This window comes from Myotis daubentonii, chromosome Y (assembly GCF_963259705.1).
Source record: "Myotis daubentonii chromosome Y, mMyoDau2.1, whole genome shotgun sequence".
In the NCBI taxonomy this organism is placed as follows: domain Eukaryota; kingdom Metazoa; phylum Chordata; class Mammalia; order Chiroptera; family Vespertilionidae; genus Myotis; species Myotis daubentonii.
The window spans coordinates 13,335,563-13,358,444 of NC_081862.1; the positions used below are offsets into that span (position 1 = coordinate 13,335,563).

The 22,882-nt window shown below is 45.8% G+C and overlaps 1 protein-coding gene across 1 annotated transcript; it reads left to right on the plus strand.

Annotated features, from left to right (window-relative positions):
• The first annotated feature begins 13,454 nt into the window (after positions 1–13,454).
• On the plus strand, positions 13,455–16,409 carry LOC132225550 (melanoma antigen preferentially expressed in tumors-like). The gene is made up of 3 exons (XM_059680645.1): positions 13,455–13,765; positions 14,151–14,756; positions 15,854–16,409. The coding sequence occupies exons 1-3, from the start codon at positions 13,467–13,469 to the stop codon at positions 16,407–16,409; spliced, it is 1,461 nt and encodes a 486-aa protein (XP_059536628.1). The 5' UTR covers positions 13,455–13,466.
• Positions 16,410–22,882: the final 6,473 nt, after the last annotated feature.

Below are 22,882 nucleotides of genomic sequence, written 5' to 3' on the forward strand. Positions count from 1 at the left end.
GAGTCATTAACATAAATTCGAACCTTTGAATCCAACCAAGAAACACCTCTATTCAGTGGGGTATTAGGAATGTAAGCCCAGTATGTATGATTCTCAGCATTTACCTGAGTGGTTCTTAGTGCAAGCATAGCAAGGAACAAAGTCTATGGCGTCACTTCTTTTCCATGACACCAAACCAGTTGTTCTCCCTCTTGGGTAAGCTTCTTCAACAGACCCAAGGTTGGTACAGATGAATGTTGCATTGACCATAGAGCTTTTCGGATAGGACGCCCCGTCAACGTCATCTCTGAGAATCCTTGGTCAGGTCACTTAAGTAGAACTTCCTTTTGGTTCCCATGTCTCCGCTTAAGACGCCTCTCAGGAAGCCAGAACTTTTCTTTACCTGTGGAAATATAAGCATAACCTTGCCCCCATCGTAGGATCCATGCAGGATCCCACGACTGAGAGGACTCATTATGATAAAACACAGGTTGATTGAATTCTTGTGAATCCTCCTTTTCCCAATGTCGCTGAGCAGCAGTCCTGTCAGTCTCATCTTGATTTAAAAAAATTAAAGTAAATAGAGCTGTTAATAGTATTCATTTAGGGGATTCTCCCCCTTTTTGTTCTTTGAGCATTTCCTTTAAGGTGTGAATTTGTCTTTCAATAATAGCTGGTCCTGTATTGTTACAAGGGATGCCAGTGATGTGAGTGATATGATGAAATTGAAAAAAAATGTTTGACATTTGGTAGATAGATATGCAAAACCATTATCAGTCTTAATATTTTGAGGTATTCCCATTACTGCAAAAGCTTTTAGTAAGTGAGTAATTACTGCATATTGAGAATCAGTGACAATATTTACAGCCTGAGGAAAATGTTGTAGTAATAAAGCAATGGAAAATAGTTCTGCGCATTGTACTGAAGTGTATGGAGAGTGAATTACCTTTGTTAGCTGTTGAAAATGAAAACCCGAGCTATTCCTAACTTGTTAGCATTGGTATAAACAATAGGGCCTTGAAATGGTTCGTTAGCTATAATATGATGAGGCCATATTCATTGAGCTTTCCTAAGAAATTGTAACCTTTTATTTGTAGGATAATGATTATGTATTTTCTCTAAAAAATGAGCACAAGCAGTTTGCTAACTGTTGCATATTTGAAACAATTTTTGAATTTTTTTGACAGTAAAAGGTACTATAATTTCTTCTGGATCTAAACCACATAATGGTCTTAATCTTAATCTTCCCTTGTAAATAATTTGGCAAATTGTTTGAATATAAGTCTGTATTTTTTCTGTGATTTATGAGGCAAGAAAATCTATTCAATAACATTACTATCTTGAACAAGTAACCCTGTAGGAGAATGCTCAGTGTGGAAAATCACTAATTTAAAATTGTCTGTGGAAAAATTCTATTTAATTGTGTTTGTGGAATATGCTGTTCTATCCAAGTTAATTATTTTTCTGCATCAGGGATTAAAACACGTGGGCTATTTAATTCAGATGGCCCCTTTAGTATTTGAAATAAATTAGTCAATTGATAAGTAGGTATACCAAGGCTGGGTCTCAACTAATTAATGTCTCCTAATAACTTTTGAAAATCGTTCAGAGTCTTTAAACTGTCTCTTCTAATTTGAACCTTCTGTGGAATAATGGAGACATCTGTTAATTTTTGTCCCAGATATTTCCATGACTCCTGCCATTGTTTCTTTTCTGGGGCTACTTCTAATCTATAGTCTTAGAAATTTTCAAGGAGGTATTGGTAAATCTCCTGTAATTGTGATTGAATTTCAGAAGCTATTAAAATATCATTTATGTAATGATAAATTAGAGTATTAGGAAAACTTTTTTGACTATTTTTAAAGGTTGATGCACATATGCCTTACATACAGTGGGGCTGTTGAACATTTCTTGTGGTAAGATGTTCTATTGATACCGTTGAGTGGGGTGAGCCTGATTGAAAGCTGGGACAGTAAATGCAAATTTCTGATAGTCTTGAGGTTGTAAAGGAATAGTGAAGAAACAATCTTTGTGCCTCTTCCTGAGAGATAGCCTTGTTAACAGCTGTTGTTAATCTTGACAGAAAGTCAGTGTAAGGCTCCCCGCTTGTTGAGCAATTTTAGTAAAAGCGGGAGGTGCCTTTCCAGGTGTATCCACTCTCTGCCAAGCTCTTAAACAACATAATTTTATCTGAGTGATATGCAAATCTGAAAAAGATGCCTGTGCTTGCAATCGCCCATCCTGTCCAGACCCAGTTAATTCCTGAAATGTTGGTCCTGGAGGCTGTTTTGCTGCATTTTCTCTAGCCATAAAGTCTGCTTCCCCTCTCCACTATGTTTTAAATTGTAAATATATTCCTGGATCCAGTAGAGTTTTGGCCAAAGCTTCCCAATCTAGGGGAATTAGCAAAAATTCTGAGGCATACATAACTAGTAAGTAATCCCATCACAAAGGGAGAATGCATGCCATAAGAGTTAATTGATTCTTTTAAAATTTTGAGCAATTTAAATTCATGAGGACAATGAGCCACATTAACATAACCATTTGTATATTGGGGATATTGTTGCAGGTCCTGTGGCATTTGCTGCCACTGTATCAGAAATGCAAGGAAATCATCATCTCTTCTCCATGTGGGAGGAACAATCTCATCTCCAGGTTCTAAATCGAATAATATTTTGTTTATTTCAGTAGGCAAGGGCAGCTGGAACTGCCTCTGTGCCCCAATGAATAATGTGGTGAGTCTGGAGGAGGAGCCGTGGGAGTTACTCCGGGCTCCTCCGACAGTGGCTGTTGAACTGGAAAAGCATTTTTGATTAATTCCTGTAACTTATTAGTGGGTTTAACATGAGGCAGTGGGATAGCACATATTAAAGCCCTTATATGAATCAGCAAATCTTTTAATAACTCTTGTTCGTCATCCCTTGTATTGCTTTTCTTTTTTTTATCTCTCCTGTTCACTAGAACTAGAATCAGTGCTACTAGTTTCACTTTCTGACAAATCCTGGATGCCCTCTTTATCAGTCTCGTCTATATCTTCATATCCCTTCAACTTCCGTTCAAAATCTTTCCTTTTTTGGTCCGTATTATTTTCATGAGGCAAAGAAGATAATGGTTTATTAGGCATGTCTTTATCAGTTTCACAAGCAGAGTGAGAAGGAGAGCTAGTAACTTTAACTGGAGTGGCCTTATAATCTGATTTTGACTGCAAAGATTTAAGAGCCATAGTAATCAAAGTACACAAGGACCAAACTTCCTTTCCTATAGGATCTCCATTCTGATGGGCGTGACGTAGTGCATAAACAATCTGTTTCCAAACCTTTAGATTTACCTATTTCTGCCTGTCGGCTCAAACCAATAACAATGCCTTTTTATTTCTCTAGCTAATTTCCTAAAAGTGTCTTGAGACAGACTAACCCCAGTGCTTTAAAGCACTGAATGCAGCAGAGTCATATATTGAAACTCTGCCGTTGGGGAGTTCCCCATTGAGCTGCCTGGCTTGCCAAAGGTTTTGCATAAACCTTTGTGGACGTCTTCCCTTGCAGTCTTGTGCATTCCCCATACTCACCTTAAGATCCCTGTTCGGGCGCCAAGTATTGAGGGATGTTTAATGAACCAAAGACGCAGAGGTAAGACGAGCACACAGGATGATTGATGCCGGACAGAGGGCTACAGCTCACTCAGTCATGGAGCAAACTTTCCATTCTCACCCCTATTTTTATTGGCGTTTGGTACGAGGTCGGTGCATCCGCAGTTCATCAATTAAATCTTGTTTTGTTCTATATTATTACAATAGCATATTAAGGACAACTTGTATGTGTGCCCTCCTTTCTGTTCTACACCTACAACTGTTTAATCTGAGCCTTTCTCAGGGAGGTAAATGTTCTTGGAACTCAAGATTGTGTGCAATGTTGACCCAGCGTGGCTCGCTTGCAATTCCCGCTGTGCTCCTAATAGAACATTCACTTCTTCTTGGCAGGACTTCAGATCCTTGTTTACAAATGTCCAGCTACACAGGTTGTCCATTTTGCTAGAGTAGAGTTGTTTGTTGTAATTTTTTACTATCCTTTGTATATCGGTGGGGTCATTTGTTACTTCACCTCTTTAATTTATAATTTTGTTTATTTGGGTCATCTCTCTTTGTTTCTTGTTGAGCCTGGCTAGCGGTTCATGATTGTTGTGTATCCTTTCAAAGGACCAGCTCTTGGTTTCATTGATATTTTGTAATTTTTTGGTCTCTTTGTTGTTCCTTTCTGCTCTGATCTTTATTATCTACTTCTTTCTGAGGACTTTGGGCATTTCTTCTTGCTCTCTTTGTAATTGATTAAGTTGCAAGGTTAGATACTTCATTTCCATTTTTTTCTTGTTTTTGGAGGTAGGCCTTTAGAGCTATGAACTTCCCTCTCTGGACTGCTTTCATTGTGTCCCATAGATTTTGGATTGTGTGTTTTCATTGTCATTTGTTTCCAGGATGCTTTTCGTTTCTTCTTTGATCTCTTTGGTAACCCAACCATTGTTTAATAGCATGCTATTTAGCCTCCAAGTGTTTGATTTTTTCATTGTTTTTATTGCAGTGGATTTCCAGATTTATGCCATTGTGACCTGAGAAGATGCTTATTATGATTTCTATGCTCTTGAATTTGAAGAGACGTTGCCCGTGTCCTAATCTGTAGTCTGTTTTTGAAAATGTCCCCTGTGCACTGGAGAAGAATGTATATCCAGTAGCTTTGGGATGAAATGTTCTGAAGATGTCAAGTCCATCTGAACTGAGAGTCAATTAGGGTTGCTGTTTCTTTGGAGGCTTTTTGTTTAGAGGATTTATCCAGTAGTGTCAATGGGGGATTAAAGTCCCTGACTATGACTATCTTGCTATCTGTACCTTAATACCTTCCAGAAGTGTGTATTTTATGTATTTGGGTGCTCCTGTATTGGGTGCATATATGTTTACCAGAGTTATATCTTTTTGTTGAATTGCCCCCTTTAGTATTATGCAGTGGCCTTCCTTATCTCTTGTTATGGCCTTCACTTTGAGTTCTGTTTTGTCAGATATAAGTATTGCCATCCCAGCTTTTGTCTCATTTCCATGTACCTGAAACACTTTTATTTTCTATCCCTTCACTATCAGTCTGTGTGAATCCTTTGCTCCGAGGTGGGTCTCTTACAGACTGCAAATATATGGGTCATGTTTTCTTATCCATTCACCTACCTTGTGTCTTTTGATTAGAGCATTTAATCCATTTACATTTAATGTTGTTATTGATATGTACTTGTTTGTCATCATTTTTATTCTTTTATTTTTGTTTCATCTTGCCTTTCTGTTTCTTCTTTGTACAGCAGTCCTTTTCGCATTTCTTGCATTGCTTGCTTGGTGCCAATAAACTCTCTTAGCCCTTTTTTGTCAGTGAGTCTCCAGATTCCATCTTCAATTTTGAATGGTAGACTTGCTGGGTATGTATTCAGTCCCTTGTTTCACATCACTTTGTATATTTTATTCCATCCCATTCTGGCCTGGTGTGTTTCTGTTGAGAAATCAGTTGATATTCTAATGGGAGATCCCTTGTAGGTAACTTTCTCTGTCTCTCTCTGACAGCCTTTATGATTCTTACTTTGGTATTGATGTTTAATTATAATGGGGCTTGGTGTTGGTCTTTTTGGGTTTATCTTGTTTGGGACTCTATGTGGTTCTTGCACTTGCATAGTTTTTTCTGGCCAATATCAGGGAAGTTTTCTGTTATTATCTCTTCCAACATGTTTTCTATTCCTTGCTTCACTCCTTCTCCTTCTGGTATCCCTATGATGCGGATGTTGTTTTGTTGGGTGTTATCCCAAAGCTCCCATAGGTTCTCCTCTTGCATTTTAAACTTTCTTAATCTGACATGTTAGTTGCCTCCATTTCATTTAACTCCTTTTCTGTTGATTGCACTTTATTCATTCCTTTGGGGATTGCTTTTTTTGTCTCCCTATGTATTGTTGTAATATTTGCATTGTATCTGTGTGCTAGGTTCAACTGCTTTGCTACCCAGGTTCTTTTCGGTGTGTTTCTACTGGTGTGATCTCTCAGGTCTTCTGGGATAGGTAATCCAGTGGAGCTCCCTTCTTGAGCTATTTGGATTCTCTTGAGGTAGTTGGATCTGGATTGTTAGTGTCTTATTTGTGGATGAAGTGTTATCATGGGTTAGCAATGTGACTAACCCCCAGCATTGTTTTGCAAGGTGTTTTGGATGTGATTATTGCTCCGGCTCTTGTGGAAAAGGTTGTCTGAAGTCTACTTGGTATGTGCTCACTGTTTGTTCCCAAAGACCATTGCCTGGGATTAAGGAGTCATGGGGCCTGCGGCTCAGGAACTGTGACTTTAGCTGGTGTGGTGTGACGGTTGCTGGATTAGCATGACTCTGAAACTCACCTTGTGGGCCCAGTGCCCATGAGTGTGCGGAGGCGGGTATCTCGTAGTTTGTGGTTGAGGCAGTGGGATTCTGGCCAAAGTGATTTCCCTCTCTGAATCACGAAGGAGTTTAGGATCCAGCAGCAGACTGTCCTGAGGTAGGAAACCCGGCGCGGATGTGGGGCAGTGCCGTGGATACTACTGAGGGAGCCATGCACCCTTGGTTGGAAAGGCACATGCCCAGTGATCGCACACAGAAGGGCCCAGGAGCTGTGTGCAAGGGGTGTGTGCTTGTGGGGCCCACACACTGGATCAGAGTGATTGTGCTGTACCTCTGGCCCGTGTAGGTAGAAGTCACATTTTCTGCTTTGGGGGATGAGCTACCATAGTTGGAATTGGATGCCCAATGCCTGCTTACAAAAGTGCCCAAGTATCATCTACTGGGGCACTCGGCTCAGGGGGTCCTTGTGCTGGAGCGACGCTGCTGTGGGGACTGGATGCCAGTATGTTGTGCCTTACAGCAGGCTCAGGGGACTTGTGTGCTGGATTGGTGCAGTGCAGTGACCAGAGGTCTGCAGATGGAAAGGAGGAAGTCCGACTATCTTCTGCTGGGTCGTTCAGCCCTTGGTTGGATACTAGTGTGCCCAACCAGCCAGGGCACATCTCCAGTTTTCAGATTCCTCCACGGTGTTCTCAAAGATTTTCACAGGAGCCCATGGCTTCCTATGTACGTGCATTAACTGCTATTTCCTTGTTTGGGGACCATTTGGTTCTTTCTCTGACCTAGGTTGACACAGGTGACTGAGACCATGGTCCACCAGGGTAACCAAGCACTGAAAGGCGTGAGGCCGTTCTGAGCTGAACCAGCACGGATGGAAGAAATCTTCAGGTGAGCTGGTTACTGGAGCTGCCTTAGGTATCTAGAGAAGCCCTGCGCCTCTTCCATTCTCATCATCAGGGAAATAGTTGGGATCTGCATCCTCAGTCCCCTCCTGGGGGACCAGAAACAGGAGCAGCCATTGTATTCTCAGGTCATGTCCCCCAAAAATCATTTGTTCTCCTGCCTTTTCATGGGGTAAAAGAGAGCGAGCGCGAGACAAGAAGCTGTAGTGTGTTAGGGACCCCATGGTCAGGCAACTCTGCTTGGAGCAGGGCTGGCATGAGGGCCCACAGACTGACTTAACTGGTGTTTGGTGTCAGGTAAGTTTTGGACTCTTCCCCTGAGCTTGCACCACTTAGGGTAAGGGATGGTTCTTGAAACAAAGTAACAGTAGTGCCCAACCTGTCCCCTGGCTACAGCCCAAGGAGGTCAGGGACACCTGGGAGCTAGAGATTGGGGATGGAGAGGCCTCGCCCTCATGCATTGGGAATATCAGGCCTCACACAGATGCTGCTGGTACTAAGGTCACCTGGTGGTAACCTCTCGTGTTACTAGTGTCTCAGCCACATTGAGAGTGGCTATTTCAGGACATACTGGTCCCAGGATCCTGAGAGGAGAGGTCAAGACCATAACTGCAGGGTAATTTGAGGCAGAGAGAATTGTCAACCCTGGGCTGCCAGAAGGTGCCCTCCTTAGTATGATCCACCTGTGCAGAGGATGAGGCGGCGGGGCATAGCGGAGCTCAGGCCAAGAGGGAGACACCCTGGAGCTATGCCTCCTGTGGCCCCAGCACTGAGCTGGGTTCCCCACCCCTTCCTTTTCCTCTACCTCAGCTGTGGGAGGGGCCTCCATGCATAACTGCTACCCAGATCTTGTGCGTGACACCTCATCAGTCAATTTACATACTTGCAGATCATTCCTAGTTCTCCCTGGGAATATCACACCATCACCTCCCCCATCCTCCTGAAGACCTGACCGGGTCCCTACACCAGGGCTGAGCACGGACCTGCCGAGCACCTGGATTGTGGCGGGTGATTGTCACCTAAATGGGCACTCCTGCTGTCTGCACATGACCCTGATGGTGACCACCGCTGCCACACATAGAGTGGCATGTTCCCATTCTCCGGTGACTTCTCTAGGCACACTCCCATCAGGCTGGCCCAGGTGATGGCCATGGGAGCCTCACATCAGGAACCAGGACCTTGTTCTTGGGTCACCGTCCCATGACTCACTCAGAGATACGAGTGCAGGCAACCAATTCAGGCCTCAGTTACTGCACATGGAGAAGGTAGTCAGTTGATGGCCCCGGCCAAGGCCTCTTGTCTGGAGAGAGAAGTAATGAGACTTGGAAAGTGAAGTGCTTCCGTAATTTCTTAAATTCTGCCAAACATGAGGAATTACTTTTACTCATCATCATGACTCTGACCCAGCTTCAGGTTCGCAATGGCCAGCTCCCAGAGGAGTGTAAATGAGCAACATGGTTATGACTAAAAAAAGGATGGAGAGGTCCCAGGGCAAGCCATGAGGCCAAAGAGCTTCACACTAAAGGAACTCTCCCAGAGACAGGTGCCCACGTAGGCAGCAGGAAGGATGGGGCCTTTGAAGCTTATCCAAACCTAGAAAGCAATGTGACAGTTGACCAAGGCATGGAAAAGACTCTCACTCTGTGTGGAAAGTTGTATGAGCAGAAGACCCGCAAGCCATTTTTAAACTACTCTTGAAATAGTTTGCAAAGGTGCATGTCAGTTTTCTTATTCTCAAACATTTAAAATCACAGGGTGCTAAATAGTGATTTTACTACTTTATTTATTTGCATGTATTGTATGTTTCTAACAGTTTTGAATGTTGTGATAAAAATTTGTAATGGCCATTGAAAAATAACAACTTTTCCTATGGTTATTAGGATTGCTGGGCAGGGTATTAGCTGAAGCTACCATTCTGTGAGGCGTGCTCTACAGTGCAGAGCAAGACCACCCTGTGATTTACTCGTTTTCCAGCCCAGTTGTTTTGTTTTTTCGTTTGTCTACTCTGTCAGGTGAGGGTTCGTGCCTCAGAGATACTCTGAGGAAGACCATGACATTCCCAGGAGGTGTCCCTGCAGATCACCCGGAATAGCAGTGATTGCACCTTAGGCACTCAGTAAATGTTCTTGAGTAAATCAAGGATTAAAGTGAGAGAGGAGAGGAGTCTGTCTTTGGCGGGCCAGGATCAGCCGTCCCGTGGACATCCCTGAGAACATGTCCACTCTGTGCCAGTGCCTCCTGCCAGCCCTCCAACAGCATCCTTGGCATTCAAGGGCTAGACCCAGGCATGTCCTGGATGTGAGGCATGTTCTCATGGGGGATAAAGAAAGAGAGGCAATCCCTTGTTTAGGTCTAGATGTCATTGGGTCTGAAGTGCAACCAGGTCTTGTTGGGGACAGGCATGTCAGGTCATGCCAGCAGAGACTTGTGAGTTTGAAAAAGGCACAGAGGACAGAATAAGTCAGAGTAGGAAGAGGTCTGACTGCAGAGGGAAAGAAGCCAGCTGGAAGGGTGTCTGCTCAAAGGCTGGGTTAAGAGAGTGGACGATGGGAAAGCCAATGCATGGGGACTAGTCCCCAGGGTCTCTGAAAGCCCACAGAGGCAGGGCTTGCTCTGGAACCCTGGAAGGGCATCCGCCTGCCTCTCTGGTGCCTCTTTGGATCCAGAAAGGCAGCTGGGATGTTGATTTTCTTTCTGTACAGTGTAGCTTGTCACATTCTCCAGAACAGCTCAGAAGAATTGGGGAGAACTCCTGATTTCTATTATCAGTGGGTGTCCCCAGCATCAGGTTCCTGATGGGCTGAATGACATTCCAGGGATGCATAAATAGGGTCCCAGACTTGGAGCACATTCTAAGGACCCCCTTCCTTAAAAAGCGGTCACAAGGGCAGATGACCTGGGATCACAGTAGGGATTTTGTGACTGGAGAAGGCGGTTGCACAGGATGGCCCTACTCATGGGCTCAGAGGCTACTGTGTCCTGTACATAAGTGAGGGCCATGATGAGAGCAGGTGGCAGGTGACCAGGATGTGGTGAAAAACATCCCCCAAATTCATGTGTGGGTGCTGGGAGTCGGCACAGCCTATCCAATGCTGGGCAGGAAGTTCTCCTGCCCCCAGTGCCACAGCACATGCCCTGGGAAAGCAGGCTCCGTATGGGGGGGAAGAAGGCATGTTCACTCAGACTTTGTTTCTAGGTCATTCTAAGTGGTCCCTCCTGCCTCCTTGTACCTCCAGGACACGGGGATCTCATAGAAGTTTCCTGAGCTTGGGCTCCTACAATTTTCCAGTTTCTGCCAGTGCATGTAATGTTTGTGTTAAAGAGAAAATCTCACCCCCAGGTGGCACCACTCAGGCTTTAAGCCCATGATACCAAGTCTAGACTCAACTGCTGACCTCATTACAGTTTGAACCTCTTCCAGAAACCTCATCAGCCAGTCTGCAATTTTCAGGTCAACACCACTGTGGTAATCTGTTACATGGTCCCTCTGCCTGGAATATGAAAGTTGTTTGGGCATCACAATGCAGGGCGTACAGAAGAGCCTACAGAAAATTTGCTCCTCTCTGCCTCTGTCTCTCTCTCTCTTTGCCCCCCCCTCTCCCCCTCCCCGCGCTCTGTAGCTCTCTCTCTGTCTGTGTCTCCCTCGATTTCATAAGATCCAATGTGTGACTCAGTACAGCATGGGGATATCCCAAACTATGGCAGATCCTTACATGCCAAGTACAGCTTCAAATCTTCTGAAGGGGAAGGTGTATCTGTGCACTGTGCTTTGTCCTGAGAGAGGACATCTTCCCTCACAATCTGAGTAAGAGTTTTAGGCCTGGGCCCAAAAGGAGCTTTTCGAAGCCAAATTTGCATGGATTGTTCCCTGGGGTTGAGCAAACATTAGTTATTTATACAGACTTTGGCAGTCATGTTTAGGGCCCCGGCCCCTGGAACTTGGCTGGGACTAAGCTGCTGCCTGTGTAAGGTTGGGATGTGGAAGAGGATGCCTGAGCTAAAGAGAATGCCCTCTGTAGCAGCTCCTTGGTAAGGATACACAGGTCTTTTTGCCCACATTTATTTTTCTCTGTGCCTCCAAGATTCCCAAGAGCCCACGACTCTCAGCCCTCAGTGGCTTTCAAAAGTGTATGTCACATCCCAGGTTCAGCTGCCACACCCCTCCTCTGGCCTCTCCACAACCCACGTTTTCACATTTAATTTTCTCAAGCTAGGTTGCTGAGCTGATCTGGTTTTTCTGAGAGGAAATGCCCTTTACCTCCACAGAGGGAGGGTGACAGAATCTCCTGCCTATACTCCCCGTCAGCTTGGGTTTAAGGGATCCACCCAGTTTCCTTCTTCACCGCTAGCCTTTTAAGTTCTTAAGTTGATGCAGTCAGTGTCTTTGAGTTTCCCCAATGTTCACCTTGTCCTGGGTAATTCCCTAGGTCCCATTCCAAACGTGCAGCCCCTCCCTTCTCCTGATCAATCCCTAGATGTGATTTTGGCCTGACCTGCTCTGGGGAAGGCTTGCTCCTCAAAATATGGAAGACCAACTATCCCTCTGTTCCTCTTTGAATGGGCACGGGGTTTGCAATTGTAAGTAACCTCAAGTCTCAGGGACTGTTTGGTACTCAATACTGTTGCATTGAAATTCTTTTTCTCTGGAGATGATACCACTGTCTCTCTAAAGGGGTGTTAATGGGAACACTAGGGAATTTTGATGTGGCCCCAACACCCCCATTAAGTCTACTTCCAGGCTGGTTTCCTTTTCTTTTCCTTTCATGAATGGACCTAGGGTTCAGTTGGAGGTGTGGAGAGTGCAAAGCCCCATCATGGTTAAATGCCTGGAGATCCAGGACTAAGGTTTTGCTCTCAGGGGGAAGTAGCCATTTCAGCTAGGACCTCAAAAGGAAGGTGTGGTCAGACGGGGTATAATGGCTTCTGAGGAGGCCGAGGAGGGAACAGAAGCTAGAGCGTGAGAGTCAATGTCCAGGTCTGAGCACAGGGCTCCCTGCACCACGCCGCTCTGGTGAGTCAGGAGCCTAAGGTGGTCCCCAAGGACCTGCAAGCCAAGATCCCAGAGATTTGTCCTTTTTTCCTTACAAATGAGCAGACTTTGCCTTTGCCTCTGGATGCAGGTGTGCCTTAATCCAAAATGTTTTGATTTCTGTTTTGATGTTTGCCATTCATAGAGGTTCACAGGGCAAGTTTTCCCTGTGTCTGAAAGTCGAGTATTGCTAAGGAGCCTATTGTAGGCCAAAGTGGCAAAATCCTTTTTGTAGTTTTGTAGAGGCCGGGCTGTGTGTGTGAAAACCGGTATTAATGAAAGTCTTTCATAACAGCCAATTGATGTTTAGAAAGAGAGGAAGGGAGTGGGCGGAGAGAGAGAGAGAGACATTGATGTGAGAAACATCCCTCAGCTGGCTCCTGCCCACACCCTACGGGGGCTAGGAATGTAGCCCTCAAGTGACATTTGGGGGGCACGAGAGGATGCTCAACGCCGTGAGCAACACTGACCAGGCTTTGCAGTCTCTTATTGAGAGGAGCCTTAGTTGTGACATGTGAGCCCTCTGTTGTCATAGATAAAATGGTCATTCTAATATTCATAGAAGGGACACCCAGTAAAATGTACATGTTGGAATTAACGGTTATTTTTCTCACCTCCAGCTCCCCCATGCTTCAGAAAACGTTTGTGCTGCTTTTATATGCCTCATTTAAAATGTGTCAAAGGCCTCAATGGTACCCATTGTGTGGGTGTTCCTTAATCTTCCCCATCTATTTTATTTCCTGGAACTTAGCAAGAGGCAGTCCTGGGCCACGGGCTGCTCCCTACTCCAGGTGTTTTCAGTCCTTCAGTGATCCTCAGAAATGTTTTCCCTGGAAAGGGTGGGATCATCTCTCTGGTTTCCCAGTCCTCACTGCACAGCAGATTTGCAGCTAGCCAGTGGGCAGATGCGGGAGGGGTCCAGTGGTCATCTCACCCCTCCTTGGTGCCTGGTTCTTGTCCTTCCAGTGGCAGAGTAGAGGCAGGGCTGAGTGGATTTGCAACCCTAAGCAGAAAACGGAGTTGGGGTAAATTGGGGGTGCTCCAGTTGTTGCCAGAGCAGTGCCTTTGGCCCTCAGCTGGTCCCTCTGAAGGGAGAAGGACCGGGGTTGCTCATGCTCAGCCTGACAAGATGCCTTGCTCCCGGCTGTCTCCCAGGATCTCTTTCATAGCAGCTTCATGGGGATGAGCCTCCCAGCTCCACGCCGACTCCTGGAACTGGCATGTCAGAGCCTGCTGCGGGATGAAGCCTCGGCCATCGCTGCTCTGGAGTGGCTTCCTATGGAGCTCTTCCCACCTCTTTTCATCACAGCCTTCACTGGGAAGCACAGCAGAGTCCTGAAGGCCATGGTGCAGGCTTGGCCCTTCCCCTGCCTCCCTCTGGGGGCCCTGATGAACCATCGGCAGTCTTACCAGGATATCTTGCAGGCTGTGCTCGAGGGACTCGATGCCATGCTTGCCCAGGACCCTCGACCCAGGTATGGGGGATTCAGTAGCCGGGTCGCACCCTGGGGATCTGAGCAGTTACAGCTGGGATCTGGGAGTGGGCAGGGCCAAAGGGAGAGCTGAGGCAGGCCTTGGAGCCACTGCTAGGGTCATTCTAGGAACAGGCTTCGGATATATACGGCTGATGAAATTGTCGAGGGTGACCGAAGGGACACGAGCCCACTCCTTCCTGGTGGCACCTAAAGGTACCAGGAATGGGGACCATGAAGGATCCCAGTAGCACCAGGAGCAGTTGATTCCTGGGGCATGGAGTCAAAGTCCAGTGCGGTGTCTGGCCCAGCTGCCCAGATGCCTAGCTCATGGTCTTACTCATTGTTATCTTAATGCATCCCAGCATATCTCCTATTTTCTCCACAGGAGATGTAAACTGCAGGTGCTTAATTTACAGAAGAGAGTTCATTTGGAGTTCTGGATGGTGTGGGCAGGTACCAGAGCCCATGTGTGCTCACTGCTGGAGCCTGAGGCCCTGCAGCCCATGAGGAATAGGAGGAAAGTACACAGCTTAAGGGCCAGGCCAAATCCACCCTTGGCCCCCGTGGAGGTGTTAATAGACCTTTGCCTCAAGAAAGGTGTCCTTGATGAGTCCCTCAGCTACCTGATTAAGAAAGTCAGCGAGAGGAGAGGTTTGCTGCACCTTTGCTCTAAGAAGCTGAAGGTTTTTGCGATGTCGAAGCAAAACACTAACATCCTGGATATGGTGCAGCTGGACTCTGTCCAGGATTTGGAGGTAAACTGTACCTGGAAGCTGTCCACTCTGAGGAAGTTCGCTCCTTACCTGGGCCAGATGGGCAATCTGCGCCGGTTCCTGCTCTCCCACGTCTTCACGTCTTCTCACACCACCTTGGAGCAGGAGAAGCAGTGTGTTGGCCTGGTCACCTCTCAATTCCTCAACCTGCCCCACCTACAGGAGCTCAATTTGGACGATGTCTCCATCCTCAGAGGCCACCTGGATGAAATCCTCAGGTGAGGGGTGGCGAGCTTTCCCTGCGGACCAGAGCGAGTCCCTTTCCACTTCAGTGCACAGTGACGGGCTCTCCTGTGTGCCGTCCCTCAGCAGTGCTAGAGTGCCTGAGCCACTAGACGGGCCACACAGTCAGTGTCTTGTTCACCGCTCTGTCACCTTGCATGTTGTGACATAACCCCCCAGATAAAGGTAGGACGTATGCACTAGGACAGAGGCTACTAAAGGGACTCCTTGCTAGGAATTCGGGCCAGGGGATGGTAGCTTTGGGCATCCTTGTAAGTGGTGTTGAAGGGAAAATGATGCAATAGAACCAAGTGAGGATTGCAATGACAAGGGGAAAGCCAATCAGAGGTGAGGTTTCAGGGGTTAAGTTCCGCACTTAGAGATTTGGCCATGGCAGCCTTTCACTCCAAACCTGCCTCAGTCACCTGTCTGCCAAGGGTTGCCATAGGCTCTTGCAAACGGAATGCGTGGTAAATGCAGGATTCAGGAGGGAGGCATTACGAAATGGGATAGGTGGTTTGTAGACAATGCAGTGATCTAAGTTCCTGGAGGGTGGCAGCCCTCGCTGGATGTTGCCTGACTGTGCCCAGGTTAGCCCTTTCTGCACATCTGCCAGAGGCCTCATTGGGCTAAGTGATGGTGGTGACAGGGGTCTAGGCTGTGGCTGGAAGGAAGCCCCAGTTGCAGGCAATTCAGGACATGTCTCCAATACTAAAATGCACTGGTTGCCTCCTGCTTCAGACCCTGGGGCAGGCTCCTTTCTGAGCTCCTCCCACCTTTATGTTCACAACACCTGTGTGTTTGGGCTGGAGGGTATGATGTGCTCCACTTGACGGATGAGTAAATGGAGTGTGTGAGGTTTCATCCAGTTGAATCCATCACGGAGCAGATAACAGATGGAGAAAGATGCCACTCAAATTTGCTCGGACTTGAATGTCACTTTTCACTGTGCAACATCCTGGGTTTGATCATCATCCGGAACACTGTAGGCTTTGGTGACATGGGCCTCTTTACCCTGAAGGCCTGCATTATCCTCACCTGCCTCTGCTCACCAGGTCCATCTCCCACATGTAACTGCTCTATGTCTCCCCAGGTGCCTGAAGAGCCCCTTGGAGACCCTGTCCATCACTAACTGCCTGCTTTTCGAAAGAGACTTTAGACATCTCTCCCAGCATCTGAATGTCAGCCAGCTGAAAAGCCTGAGTTTCAGTGGGCTCAACCTGACCATTATCAGTTCTCGGTCACTCCAATTTCTTTTAGAGAGAGCCTCCCCCACTCTCCAGGACCTGGACTTGGATGAGTGTGGGATCATGGACCACCAGTTCCTGGACATCCTGCCAGCCCTGAGCCACTGCTCCCAGCTCACAACCCTAAGTTTCTGTGAAAACCCCATCTCCATGACCGTCCTGGAGGACCTGCTTCGCCACGTTGTCGGGCTGAGCAAGCTGAGTTGCGTGATTTATGCGGCGCCCGTGGAGAGTTATGAGGAAACTAGCAGCTACATCAACCTGGGCCGACTTGCCCAGATGCATGCTGTGCTAAAGCATATGCTGCAGGAGTTGGGTCGGCCCGGCATGGTCTGGCTCTGTGCTTACCCCTGTCCTCACTGTGGCTGTAGAACCTTCCATGACCCAACTCCCATTCTGTGATCCTGTTGCTTGAGTGTCTAGCTGGGTGCACATCTCATAGGCTTTACTCTGGGCACTTGGGCACTGAAGCCCAGACATAAGTGTACCGTTCAGGAACACAGCAGCCAGTTTCAGACAGCTACTCAGGGTTGGGGGGAAATGCTCACAGGGGACTGGATGGTTTCTTTGGGGAGATTTGTCCTAAGGAGTTAGAAATATGCACCTGAATCTCTCAGGGGGAGGGATTGAGGCTTGGGTGGTAGATGCGGTGATTACCTTTGCTTGAATGGTTGTGAATAAATGTCAGTAATAAAGAGAACTGGATGTTAACAGACTGATGTCCTCAATGACATGTTAGCCCAACTCTCCCACCTGCAGTTACTGGCCAAGTAAGAAGGCATGAGCCTTGTGATGCGCAGACATTAGGCTGGTTGAGGTTGATTCCAGGAGATCACATCACCATTTATCCTTTTTGGTTTGGTGGGTTCTTTCTGGTGCACTGGTACCTACTCACCTCTGTGACTGTTCAGTGGGTCAGCGCACACTTGTTGCGTCCACAGGGACTGGAACAAGTGGCTTCCAGTGAGCACCACCGAGGTACAACTACTCTGGGGCCATCACGGGTAACTAGTCCAGTCCCTGGACTCAAACACTCCTCCCCACTGGGAGCCTCCATCTCTGGCCTGTGTCTGCTCCATGGTAGGGCTTCCCTGTGCACAAGTCAGGCCCCCAGTACTGAAAGGGACATCAGCCTGCCAGGGAGCCAGAGCCCTGGCCTCACAAGTCCATGCCTGTCATTCCCCTGGATCCAGCCCCTTCTTGAATTCAAGTTCCTGTAAACACATTTACATTCTTTTCAGCAAAATACTGAGCTGGAATAAACCTCTGCTTTGTTCTGTGTCCTGTCCTAAGAATAGGACATCCTTTGGTAGAGGATGGTCTAATGTTGGAATACTTTCCCCTCATGATCCTCCTTCCCATTAATCAAGGAGGTGGTAAAGCAACTCTGAGCCAGTGACAGGCCCCGCGTCTGAAGAGTGGACAACCCCAAGCCAGTTCCCGGAGAGCACTTAAGTGGACACAGGTGAAGGTCACCCCGGGGAGATGGGGGTATGGAGGGCCACCCTGAGGGTCAATACAACCAAGTGAAGGGGAGATGTCCTAGTGTGCTGTTGGATCCCACAGTCAGTGGACAGTTAGCTGGCCAGGAAGGAATAGGCTCCCTGCCCACCTGCCACTGCATTCTGGCCCTAGGCTGTCTCAGTTTGCTCACTGAGTGGCCTGCCAGAGGAGCACCTAGGGAGAAGGCCACACATCCAGGCCCAGGGGCAGGGCTCCATTTGCCTGTATGTCTCCCTAATTGTGAGGAAGTCAGTCCTGCTTTTTCTCCTTCTACTGCCTCTCATTCAGTGCCAGCCACTCATGTGCTTGCTGCTCTCTGCTGGGTGTCAGCAACTTCCTAGCTTGTCACATACAGCACCTGGCCCTTCGTTCTCTTTTTATTGCCATTCCTTTCTTTTCTTCTACCTTCCAATCTTCTAGCTTGGGTCCATCATCCTACGAGCTCATTTTTCCGTTTCTTAGTACATTTCCTATTGATATCAGAGAGGAAGGGAGAGATGGATAAAACATCAATAATGAGACAAAATCATTGGTTGGCTTTCTCCTGCACATCCACCTGGGGATCCAGGCATAAACTCCAGCTCCTGCTCCAACTGAGAATTGAACTATGTCCTCTTGGTTCATAGGCCTACTGAGCCACACTGGCCAGGCACACTCTGCTTCTTCGAGTGGGAAGAGAAAATGCTGAAGTCTCAGTAACAGTCGGTGAGCTCCCCACCCCCCCAAAAAAGAGGATAAGAGAACAAGGGTCAGAAAATGTATATCTCTTACAGCAAACGCTCTCTTTCTCTTCCTCTCTCTCTCCTATTCCATCTCCCTCTCCCTGTCCCTCTGTCTGACATGCACCTTGTCTTCCCATCCCCGCCTTCACAGGAAATAGTGTCCATAATATGATTCAGAACCTCTATAATTTGAGGAAAAGCATAAAAATTTGCAGGTTCTGAGGGAGGAAGGCCAAAGGCAAAACATCTTGTGGTCTGGGTGTTAATTCCTCCACACATAGAGCTCGTGCCCATTACCTTGTGTGGAGATTCACCTGTGGGGCCAAGTTATGTAAAGCTCTTGTCTGCATGTCCTCCTCTGGAATTGCCCACTGTTATTAGCATTGATAGTATTTATTAACCACCAGATGCAAGATAAGGAAGAAAATAGAAGTCAGTGCACCCTGGCCAGTGTTTCTGGGCATTGTCCTGTGCACCAGAAAGTTACCCCATTTGATTTCTGGCCAGGGCACATGTCCAGGTTTCTGGTTCAGTCCCCAGGCATCCAATATTGTATCCCTCTCACATGAATGCATGCTTCTGTGTCTGTCTCACTCCATTTACCTCTCTCTAAAGAATCAATTTTAAAAACCCACCATATTAAGACAAAACAAAAGGAAACTCATTGCTGTATGTTGCCTCTAAAACAGAGTGTCCTGCACTTGACGCTTTATTTGTTCTGTAGACCACAACTGAGAATTAAAGCAAAATATTGGAATCTGGACTTTTCCATCAAAATATTCAGAAAAGCATAGTATCAAGGCAATGAGGCTTATAAAGCTTAGACAGTGATTGCATCTGTGAAGATGGGCACAGAAGGGGCATGGGTAGGAGGTGACTGCTGGTGCACAAGCATCTTATACATGAAGGCCCTATGGGCAGGGTCTCTAGGATATCAGAAAGCAAGCAGGGAGAGGAATGCACACATAGTAGGTTCCTTAGTACTAGAATGTACCCCAGAGTCCCCCAAACTGCACAGCAGTAAGGCAGGCTGGATACAGGGCAGCTGGAGCACACGGATTCCAAAGGGAAGACTCTGAATAAAGAAGAGCCAAAGCCTGGACTGCTTGTCTCAGTGGATGAGTTTCGACCTGTGAACCAGGAGGTCAGTTCAATTCCCAGGCTGGGACATGTCCCCATTGTGGGCTCTTTGTCCAGTAGGTGCCTTGTAGGAAGCAGCCAATCAAGGATTCTCTCTCACCATTGATGGTTCTCTTTTTTTTTCTTTTTTTTAAATTTTATTGCTTAAAGTATTACAATGGGTATTACATATGTGTGCTTTCCCCCCCCACCCTGCCCTTAACAATACCCTGGCCTCCCGTATCCCCCAGTATCTTATGTCCATTGGTTATGCTTATATGCATGCATACAAGTCCTTCGGTTGATCTCTTACCCCCTTCCCTCCTGCCCCCCAACCATCCTCGGCCTTCCCGCTACAGGTTGACAATCTGTTTGGGGCAGCTCTGCCTCTCTATCTGTTATAGTTCATCAGTTTATAATGGTCTTCATTATCCATATATGAGTGAGATCATGTGGTATTTTTCCTTCATTGACTGGCTTATTTCACTTAGCATAATGCTCTCCAGTTCCATCCATGCCGTTGCAAATGCTAAGTGTTCCTTCTTTTTTACAGCAGCATAGTATTCCATCATGCAGATGTACCGCGGTTTTCTAATCCATTCATCTACTGATGGGCACTTAGGCTGTTTCCAGATCTTAGCTATGGTGAATTGTGCTGCTATGAACATAGGGCTGCATATGTCCTTTCTGCTTGGTGTTTCTGGTTTCATGGGTTATATTCCTAGAAGTGGGATCACAGGGTCAAATGGGAGTTCCATTTTTAGTTTTTTGAGGAAAGTCCATAGTGTCTTCCATAGTAGCTGCACCAGTCTGCATTCCCACGAGCAGTGCACCATTGTTCCTTTTTCTCCACATCCTCTCAAGCAGTTGTCTTTGTGGATTTGTTGATGATAGCCAGCCTGACAGGTGTGAGATGATACCTCATTGTTGTTTTGATTTGCATTTCTCATAGGATTAGTGACTTTCAGCATGTTTTCAAATGTCTCTTGTTTTTCTGAATGTCTTCTTTGGAAAGGTGTCGATTTAGATGCTTTGCCCATTTTTTGATTGGATTGTTTATCTTCCTTTTGTTAAGTTGTATGAGTTCCCTATAAATTTTGGAGATTAGGCCCTTACCAGATATGATGGTGGTAAATATGTTTTCCCACACACTGGGTTTTCTTGTTGTTTTGTTGATGGTTTCTTTTGCTGTGCACAAACTTTTGATTTTGATGTAGTCCCATTTGTTCATTTTCTCTTTAGATTCAAGTGCCCTGGGTGCTGTATTGGTGAAAAAATTGCTTTGGCATATGTCTGAGATTTTATTGCCTTTGGATTCTTCTAGCATTTTTATGGTTTCCCATTGGACATTTAAGTCCTTTATCCATTTTGAGTTTATTCTCGTGTATGGTGTAAGTTCGTGGTCTAGTTTCATTTTCTTGCATATATCTGTCCAATTTTCCCAACACCATTTATTGAAGAGACTATCTTGACTGCATTGTATGTTCTTGCCTCCTTTGTCAAATATTAATTGAGCCTATTGGTTCGGGCTGATTTCTCGGCTCTCTGTTCTATTCCATTGACCTATATGCCTGTTCTCGTGCCAGTTCAAGGCAGTTTTGAGAACAGTGGCTTTGTAATACAGCTTGATATCTGGAATTGAGATCCCACCTACTTTGTTCTTTCTCAGGATTGCTGCAGGTAATCTTGTACTTTTTTTCATTCCAGATGAATTTTTGGAGAGTTCGTTCTAGATCTGTGAAGTATGCCATTGGTATTTTCATGGGAAGTGCGTTGAATTTATCGATTGCTTTGGGTAGTATGGACATTTTAATGATTTTGATTCTACCAATCCATGAACACGGTATGTTCCTCCATCTGTTTATGTCTTCCTCTATCTCTTTTTTCAAAGTCCTGTAGTTTTCTTTTTTTTTTTATGATTAATCACTATGCTTTATTTTTTTATTTTTTTTTATTGCTTAAAGTATTACAAAGGGTATTACATATGTATCCATTTTATCCCCCCGCCCTAGACAGTCCCCTAGCCTCCCCTATCACCCAGTGTCTTATGTCCATTGGTTATGCTTATATGCATGCATACAAGTCCTTTAGTTGATCTCTTACCCCCCTACCTCCTGCCCCCCAACCCTCCCCGGCCTTCCCGCTGCAGCTCGACAATCTGTTTGAGGCAGCTCTGCCTCTGTATCTATTATTGTTCAAAAGTTTATAATGGTCTCTATTGTCCACGAATGAGTGAGATCATGTGGTACTTTTCCTTTATTGACTGGCTTATTTCACTTAGCATAATGCTCTCCAGTTCCATCCATGCCATTGCAAATGTTAAGAGTTCCTTCCTTTTTACAGCAGCATAGTATTCCATCGTGTAGATGTACCACAGTTTTCTAATCCATTCATCTACTGATGGGCACTTAGGCTGTTTCCAGATCTTAGCTATGGTGAATTGTGCTGCTATGAACATAGGGGTGCATATATCCTTTCTGATTGGTGTTTCTGGTTTCTTGGGATATATTCCTAGAAGTGGGATCACAGGGTCAAATGGGAGTTCCATTTTCAGTTTTTTAAGGAAACTCCATACTGTCTTCCATAGTGGCTGCACCAGTCTGCATTCCCACCAGCAGTGCACAAGTGTTCCTTTTTCTCCACATCCTCTCCAGCACTTGTCGTTTGTTGATTTGTTGATGATAGCCAGTCTGACAGGTGTGAGATGGTACCTCATTGCTGTTTTGATTTGCATCTCTCGGATGATTAGTGACTTTGAGCATGTTTTCATATGTCTCTTGGCTTTCTGTATGTCCTCTTTTGAAAGGTGTCTATTTAGGTCCTTTGCCCATTTTTTGATTGGATTGTTTATCTTTCTTTTGTTAAGTTGTATGAGTTCCCTATAAATTTTGGAGATTAGGCCCTTATCAGATATGTCATTGGCAAATATGTTTTCCCACACAGTGGGTTTTCTCGTTGTTTTGTTGATGGTTTCTTTTGCTGTGCAGAAGCTTTTTATTTTGATGTAGTCCCATTTGTTCATTTTTTCTTTAGTTTCAAGTGCCCTAGGAGCTGTATCAGTGAAGAAATTGCTTCGGCATATGTCTGAGATTTTCTTGCCTTTGGATTCTTCTAGAATTTTTATGGTATCCTGTCGTACATTTAAGTCCTTTATCCATTTTGAGTTTATTTTTGTGTATGGTGTAAGTTGGTGGTCTAGTTTCATTTTCTTGCATATATCTGTCCAATTTTCCCAACACCATTTATTGAAGAGACTATCTTGGCTCCATTGTATGTTCTTGCCTCCTTTGTCAAATATTAATTGAGCATATTGGTTCGGGCCGATTTCTGGGGTCTCTATTCTATTCCATTGATCTATATGCCTATTCTTGTGCCAGTACCAGGCAGTTTTGAGAACAGTGGCTTTGTAATACAACTTGATATCTGGTATTGAGATCCCACCTACTTTGTTCTTTTTCAGGATTGCTGCAGCTATTCGGGGTCTTTTTTTATTCCAGATGAATTTTTGGAAAGTTCGTTCTAGATCTCTGA

What these genes read in the sequence shown, in the direction of transcription:
- LOC132225550 (XM_059680645.1), top strand. Translation starts at nt 13,467, where the DNA reads ATGGGGATGAGCCTCCCAGCTCCACGCCGACTCCTGGAACTGGCATGT. An exon ending in GCCCAGGACCCTCGACCCAG is followed by an intron (nt 13,766 to 14,150) that starts GTATGGGGGATT and finishes TTTTCTCCACAG; the next exon opens with GAGATGTAAACTGCAGGTGC. An exon ending in CACCTGGATGAAATCCTCAG is followed by an intron (nt 14,757 to 15,853) that starts GTGAGGGGTGGC and finishes ATGTCTCCCCAG; the next exon opens with GTGCCTGAAGAGCCCCTTGG.